General features: G+C 40.6%; 1 protein-coding gene across 1 annotated transcript; it reads left to right on the top strand.

Annotated features, from left to right (window-relative positions):
- Positions 1-3,574: 3,574 nt before the first annotated feature.
- LOC101473092 (dual specificity protein phosphatase 7) lies at positions 3,575-8,194 on the top strand. Its single transcript, XM_004546184.2, has 3 exons — positions 3,575-4,353; positions 4,995-5,423; positions 6,558-8,194. Exons 1-3 carry the CDS (start codon positions 3,984-3,986, stop codon positions 6,866-6,868), a joined length of 1,110 nt encoding a protein of 369 aa, XP_004546241.1. The 5' UTR covers positions 3,575-3,983; the 3' UTR covers positions 6,869-8,194.

Raw genomic sequence — 8,194 nt, 5'->3', positions numbered from 1 at the left:
TAGTCTACTGGATTTCTTTGATTTTCTAATATTTTTAATTGTATTTCTTTTTTAATAATATATTTGAGTATTCTGGGAAAAGGATGACAGCAGTGGACAAATATGTGGACAGATGTTCTTGCGTTCTTCTCAGATTAATCTTTTCAGCTGCTGTTTGTTGGAAGAGTTTTGTTACTCTACCTTTCACTTCAGTCTTGAACTGTGAATCCAATTATGACCAGGCCATAGTTTTCAAATCTTCTGTCATTCTTGGAGTGTAGAAACCTTTACCCCTACTTCCATCTACTGTTTTCACTCATACATACATTGTGCACATCAGATTCAGCTGTATGCAGGCAGTGTAGTCCATGGCCATGTCAATCTCATGTCATCCTAACAAATTTGTTTTCATTTTATCTGGCCAATGATTTGCTGCCGATATTTCTCAAGCTTCAAATCTTTTTCTTTGGTTACGTTTAATCTTATAATTTTGTGCCATTTAAAAATCATTGTTTTTCTTGGACATTGTATTCAAAGGACTACTTCATACTGTGTTCTTCAGACATTCAGCCTCTTGTGCTAAACAAAAAGCATACGTCTGCTTTCAGTGCAAGGTATGCACAATTTCCAACACAAATTGTGCATGGTGTGACTTTTTTTAATCCAAGGTGGCCACTATGCTTTCTAACACATCTTCTTTTACTGTGGCTGACCTTCTGTTTCAGCTTAAATTCAGTAGCCTACTAATGGTCTTCTGTATTGTTCCATATTTCCAAAGGCTCACATGTTCATTTTTCATTTATTCCAGTAAGTAAGGTTGCTGTGTGCTGGTGCTGGGTTTGTTACATATATCAACCCCATGGTATGAAATATCCTGAACTCTGATACACAGTTATCCAGCAGCCCAAAATGATCTCCGATCAGATCCTGTTTTATGCCTTCGTGGGCTCATCCAGTTTTATTTTCATACATTTATATGACAGTTAGGGTATCTGTGGTGCATATGTGCTGTACTGATATATGAGGAATTTTATTACATGCTTTACTCCTGACAGAGATATATCTGTTGCAACTAAGGCATGCTAAAGGGTGATTGCAATTCCGTTTTACAGATTAGGAAATAAAATAAATAGCATAAGCAAAAAAATGTTTACTGTTAAAATATTCTTCTGTTTTCATTTTTAATGCGAAACATATGAAACAACAGATACAGATGTTCAATTTAGTAGTCTTCTGCATGCAAAATGATCTTAAGGGAAGATTTGTGGTCATCTGGTTTTTCATTCATGAAATGCCCTTTGTGACATTCATGGCTTCACCACATGGAGGCACACTGGGCCTTCTCTTTGCAGCTGTGAGGCAGTGACATCAGACACCACCTCCCTTTGCAGATGACTCATAACTGGTGCAGCAGCTTTTGTAATGAACCACTAGAGGGTATCAGCAGAAAACAGGATATTGTGTTTCCCATCTAGATAACACGTGAGATCACATTGGTTGTATTAAAATCCGACAAACACACTTCCACACAGCTCACAGCATGGCACAACTGTAAAATCAGAGATTTTAGATACTAATTTCAATTAAATGAACTACTGACTTAATCTGCTATAACTGTAACAGCAGTATTATCAGTATTTTTTTCTTACATGATAGTGGTGCTCTATGCTGTAGGCCGTGATCACCATGATTAGATTAACATACTCCAACGCAAAGACAGAAATCAATGAAGAGGAAGCACTTGCTTTATTGCTCATTTCTTAATTCATCTAACTGCATCCGGACATTAAAGGAGGGTGCTTGTGCATCCACCGTGTTTGCGTGGAAGCCCTTGAAGCAGCACTTGACATGAAAGACGTGGGATTCTGCAGCAGAGACGTTTCCCCTCTTTGCTCTGGGAGAATTACCATGAGCTCACGTTTAGAGCCCGTTATGTAACCGTGTCGGTGGAAGTGGAGTAGACCACCAATATGATGCAAGTCTTGCTAGCTCAGAGCACACATCCTTGTTATGCATTGAGTTGACTTAGTAGAGTTTGATTTATTACATTACGCATAGATATTATCACACGAGACGTATGATACAGAGGCTATAATTTGGCATTTAGGGTCTTGTGCATTGTTTGACCTCATTATCACACATTACTTCCCTTCCCATCACTGTCCTTTGTAGATACGGGCTGTTCAGTTCCTTATTGGAAAGTTTTAGGGGAGGTCCAACTTTTCTACACTTCCTGTAAGATAGCTGAACTGGAGCAGAAATCATGCTGGCATGAAGGCCCACAGGCAGTGTGTGTGTGTGTGTGTGTGTGTGTGTGTGTGTGTGTGTGTGTGTGTGTGTGTGTGTGTGTGTGTGTGTGTGTGTGTGTGTGTGTGTGTGTGTGTGTGTGTGCGCGCGTTGGTTTTCAGACCCCTTGAAATGATGAGGAAGTTTGCTGCTGGCTGCAGGTGCTGAAACGGCAGTAAGGTGTAGAATGGCAGTGATACGATACGTGCTGCGGAGTGTCTGATCAGTTTGTGGCTGCGAGCGTTTGTGTGTGAATGTGAGTGTATTTAGCTCCATTTCTCATACTGTGTTAATCCCGATGCCCTGCACATCTGTGTGTCCCCCCACTCACGTGTGCAGACGGATGAGCTGCATGGCTGGGTTCCCACTGCACGCATCACCCTCTCCCTCTCTCCTTTCCCTTCTCTTATTTCTCCCAATCCGCCTGCATTATTATACACCAGTGATGTACTATGGCAATGTCTTGGAGGACCGTGCTGTTGTGCTTTTTAGTAAAGCACGACAGCACACTTAGCAGTCCCCATGATATTTAAATTTAAGGAAATTAGTTTAAAGGGAAGAGGTGTGAATTTTTTTCTATTTCCACCTTCAGGGGTGTGTCCAATCTGATTATGAATATTATCATCATGAAAGATAACACAAATATTATGTAACTACATGAATCACCAGCTAAAAGTGTCTGAATTAATCTCATTTTTGTTTTTTTCCTCCTGAAGGGTGTGATTTTAATCTTAAATACTGCACCACACACTACAGTCTATGTAATGAACTGGACTGTACTGCATAGTGACAGCTACAGTGCAGTATATCATTGGATTTCGGTTTCAAAGGGGTATCATGAAGGTCCCACAGAAAATTCCACACTGGTCAGGGGAACGTGGCTGTGACCAAGAGATAATGCTACAATAATAATGCATTATATGGACCACTGCAGTTCCACCTCAGTTCTAAGCATCTCAAAGGATAAGTTAGACCTCAAGGTACAAATGCGCAAATATATCTGTTATACTAACCTACATGTTCTCAAAGGGTGGGGGGAAATATACTTTAGAAAATAATAAAAATCGCCCAGTGTTACTAAAATGTAATAATACCGAGTGCCAACAGCTCCCTTCTAAATAAAAACTCGCTATAATGTTACAAAATCGCAAAGAAATGTTTCGCTCATGATACGGCGATTGACAAAAAGTGGTTTCATTGAGACTTGGTCGTAACAAACTTTGCTATATTTCCGCTATGACTTTAAATCGTAAGGATAAAACTCCTCCCTCTTGAGTTGCTCTACTGTCAACTAAAAAAAAAACAACCTCCCATGCATGCATCGGAATGGTAAGAAGAGAATGCGCATGGATGCCCCGGATACGATGTGGAGCAGTTGAAGTTGATGAAGAAACTATTGGCCACAAAGCGTCCACATTTAAACGTGTGTCTCGTAAATTAAAGTGCAAATAGGTCTCCAATGAGTCTTTGCTTTGTTGGGGGCAGACCAGACTCACTGACTGATGGAAATAGAGAAGAGGAAAAAGGGGAAATCTCTTCGCTCAAGCAGAAGCACCACGAACTGGCGGGGCAACATTTAACGTCTTTTTTCCCGGGTGATATGTAGGGCTTTTTTTCTATTCTTTTATTTTGTTTTTTGTTTGTTTGTTTTTTTTCGTCGATCGGTGGACTATGTAGTTAGTGTTTGCACTTGCGAGTAGTATGCTATTGACTCCGATATGTCTAATGTGACGCCGAGTAAAAGCGTGGAATGGCTGCAACTCGAGTTAGAGTCCGGGGGCACTTCTCTCCTCCTGCTGGACTGCCGTTCACATGAGCTTTATGAATCATCCCATATAGAGACCGCCATAAACCTGGCCATTCCGGGGCTGATGCTCCGGAGGTTCAGAAAGGGAAACATACCTATCCGGGCTATCATTCCCAACCACGAGGATAAGGAGAAGTTCATGAGACGGTGCAAGACGGACACGGTCCTTCTGTACGATGAGTGCTCCGTGGGCTGGCAGGACAGCGGGACTCCGACGTCGGTTCTGGGTCTGCTTCTTCAGAAACTGTGGGAAGACGGCTGTACAGCGTATTATCTGGAAGGTAAATAGTTTTGCCGTTAAAATAAACAAACAACAAACAGAGAACTGTGTATGCAAATGTTCTGTACTTGTAATTGAGTTCATAAGGATAAAAAATGCCTCACGGCGCATACGTTTCCTTTAAGGTAAATTTGTAAAGTAAGATTTGGCCCAACAGTAGCAAAACTTTATTATAAGAGGTAAAGGCAAAGAAATGATTTTTTTCCCTCGGTGGAGCAGAAGTTGGGACACTGTGAGGTTTTTTTTTAACTGTGAGGTTTCCTTTTTTAGCTTCTGGGGTTTAAAACGAAACTGTAAATGTTTATTGCGCTATACAAACGTAAATGTTAGTCCTGCGCAGATGTTCATCCTGTGCTGTGTGTTTGCGGTTTGAAGCTTGTTCAGAAGTTTGTGTGTCACTGCTGAGATTCTCAATTAAAATTCCAAAATGGCTGCGCCATGTTTTGCTCTAGCAGGAACAGGCATGCATTTCATGAATGGCCTCTTTGGGGGGTCTTTACAGTACTGCCAGTCTCAACACCCTGCAGCGATTTTCCATTGATATGTGGTTTAAATAAACTTTTATATAAGGTTGCACTTTAAGAAAAAAAAATGATTTAAATGTGTATATGTGACTTGTTTGTGTCTTTGGCTCTTGTCCAGGTGGGTTTGTAAAGTTCCACACGGAGTACCCAGAGCACTGTGAGACCCTCTTGGACAGCTCCTGTCCCAGCTCCTCACCACCAGTGTCTGTTCTGGGCTTCGGAAATCTCAGAATCAGCTCCGATTGTTCTGACGGGGAGTCTGATCGCGAGCCTACCAGTGCCACAGAGTCCGAGGAGAGCCCCATTCCGAGTAATCAGCCTGCCTTCCCTGTCCAAATCCTACCCTACCTTTTTCTGGGCTGTGCCAAAGACTCCACTAACCTAGATGTGCTGGGCCAGTACAACATCAAGTACATCTTGAATGTCACACCCAATCTCCCCAACATGTTTGAGCATGATGGACACTTCAGGTACAAACAGATCCCCATTTCGGACCACTGGAGTCAGAACCTGTCCCAGTTCTTTCCAGAGGCAATATCATTTATAGGTGAGTAACTCAGATATTGGTTTTGTTGGAAAAAAAACTCGGAGACTCACTTTTCAGAAAGTTTAGTTTGTTTTGCTACAAGGCGTGTCATGTGAGAGTAGGTTGTAAGTTCAAGTAGGCTTGGCAGCTTTTGTTCGTGGGATTAAACACAAACAAATGAGGGATTTACTTTTATTTCTTTTGTTTCTTTTATTATTAATAATAAAATAACAAATGAGCATGCTTGAGCTATCCATTAGTTAGCTCAGTTGGTTCTCAAATGTGCTTGTTGGACAGGTGGGAGTTTAGTGGGTGATTAAAGATGATGCTCTCAGGTGTTAGACAGTATTATCACATTTATACAGGATAGCAACCTTGGAAGAGAACGTCCTCCTTTTTTTGTTTTGTTTCTAGCAGCATCGCAACGCTGTTTTAATTTTGCTTTTGCGTCTCTTCCCGTCACTGCACCTGAAACCGCAGCTTTTCGCTTGTTTGTTTGGTGGCTGCGGTTCTGCATCATGAACCAGAATGAGGAAGGAAAAGTTGTTTCCACCCTGTCCTGTGTTTGATGAAAGGGTTCAACCCAGTATCATGCCAATGTGTAAAACAGACATCGTGTCAATTTCACGCTTTGCCTTTCCAAAACATGAAATTGAGACAATGGCAGAAGTTGCATTACTACATGTAGACATTGCATTACCAGTTGGGGGAGATAATATATTTAGTTAGTGAGCAAAAAACGTATCAAGTACATTCCCTTAATCTTTAGAGTCGTTTAAGCTAATATCTATATGGATGTTAATGTGTTATTAATGTCTGTCTAAACATTTTCTGGTGATTATTTTCATGTTGGCTTGATATAAAATATCTGCCTCTGCTGTTACTGCAGATTGCGACAACTACATTTCAGTTTTTGGAGAGGCAAAGCATGAATTGGATACAGTGGACCGGCGTGTCTATTACACGCTTTGTCTGGATTTCAGGTTGCTGGGTTGCCAAGCTTTGTTGTGTTGTTTAGATTGAGGTTGCTTGCTAATTTTGGCAAGTAACCGGGTCTTAGGTATGCTGTGTTTGTTTTGTTAAAAGCAGACACGGCATTGATAACTAAAATAACCAAAGAGTTATGCTGACCTTAGTCTACCTTTTCTCTCACAGACGAGGCTAGGTCAAAGCAATGTGGCATCCTGGTCCACTGCCTGGCCGGCATCAGCCGCTCAGTCACCGTCACTGTGGCCTACCTGATGCAGAGACTCCACCTCTCTCTGAATGATGCTTACGACTTTGTCAAGAGGAAGAAGTCTAACATTTCGCCAAACTTCAACTTCATGGGTCAGCTCTTGGACTTTGAGAGAACTCTGGGGCTGCACAGTCCCTGTGACAACTGTTCTACCAACCAGGAGCAGCTCTTTTTCACCACACCAACCAATCACAATGTCTTTCAGCTAGATACGCTGGAGTCGACATGAGATGTGATAGAACAGCCTTTTTTTTTGTGGTTTCCTGAGGTGACTCTGAGGTTTCTGAGCCTTTCAGATGGCTGATATTTATAGTACGTCAGTTACAGTTTTTCTGCACCAAAAGGAACTACTCCTATATGCAGAAAACATACTCTGTTAGATCCAGTCTCAATGCCTTAATATCTAACACAATGATGACTTTTGGTATGTGACATACATGGTATTAATGAATGGTCATGTACAGCCATAATAACAGGACATTTCTCTAGCATTGCTCTTTGACTGTTATTTGCTATTCACCAGCTGTACAATGGATGTTCCTGTATTTGTATCAGTCATCAATATTGCCTTGATGGTCTAAAAAAAAAAGTCTTTGGCCAATTAGAATGTTTTCTTTGAACCAATATGAGATATTTTGGGGGGTTACCTAAGCTGATGGGGGGGGAAATGGCTACTGCGGCAATCCCACCTTGAATTACTGTCCAGTTTTTCTTATATAAGTATTTAAATACATTATAAATATTTTCTTCTTCCACTTTCACAAATTTCTGCTAAACATTATTAGACTTTACACGTAAGTTCTGGCAGCCTGTTCTGTGTATATATATATTTTAACTGTGATATTTTTTATCGCAAAATATCAAAGTTTGAATATGTTATCCTTCAAAAACGCTCCCTGTACGTCTTGTTGCTCAAAGCTGCATTATTTGCATGGGACTTTGTTCTATCAAGGTTTTTTCTTGTAACCTTTACATCATATAACCTGTTGTTGGTGAGGCCTTGACCATACCTTAACATGAAATTATAGGTATAACGTGTAGGAGTATCCTTTTAGTCAGTTGAAAGGAACAAGTATGTAAGTATTCAGTTTATGAACAAGTACACGTCCACCTTGTTTTTTAATCCAACCTTCTTCAGTCTGCAGCTACTTCTGACGAAAACGTAATGTTTCGAGAAAGATGACGTGTAATTAGCTGTGCTTTGTCGCCCGTCTCATCTCAGAACAAATGAATGAGTTTGATGAATGAAAGGGCATAAAAGGAAATGAGATTGACCAGTGTATTCTTACCTCACAGTGAGACATTTTCAGGGATTTTTATACAAGGCATCTGTATCTCATCATGGCCTCTTAAAGTGCTCCCAAGGGCTGTTTTGTTTGGTATGTTTATAAAGATGTACATAAAATGTGGTTGCCATGGGAACATTTTTTTTTAAATCAACAAGAATATGAAAGTGACCCTTGTTGGACCCTTATGTATAGTATGTGTAAAGCTAAATGTCCAAGACATTCTGTAAAAGTTTATAGTTCAAATATATTGTATATTTTTACTTGAA

The sequence above is a fragment of the Maylandia zebra genome, linkage group LG20 (assembly GCF_041146795.1).
Source record: "Maylandia zebra isolate NMK-2024a linkage group LG20, Mzebra_GT3a, whole genome shotgun sequence".
NCBI classification, from domain to species: domain Eukaryota; kingdom Metazoa; phylum Chordata; class Actinopteri; order Cichliformes; family Cichlidae; genus Maylandia; species Maylandia zebra.
The sequence above is the reverse complement of the archived record's forward strand: the minus strand, read 5'-3'. Positions and strand labels throughout refer to the sequence as shown.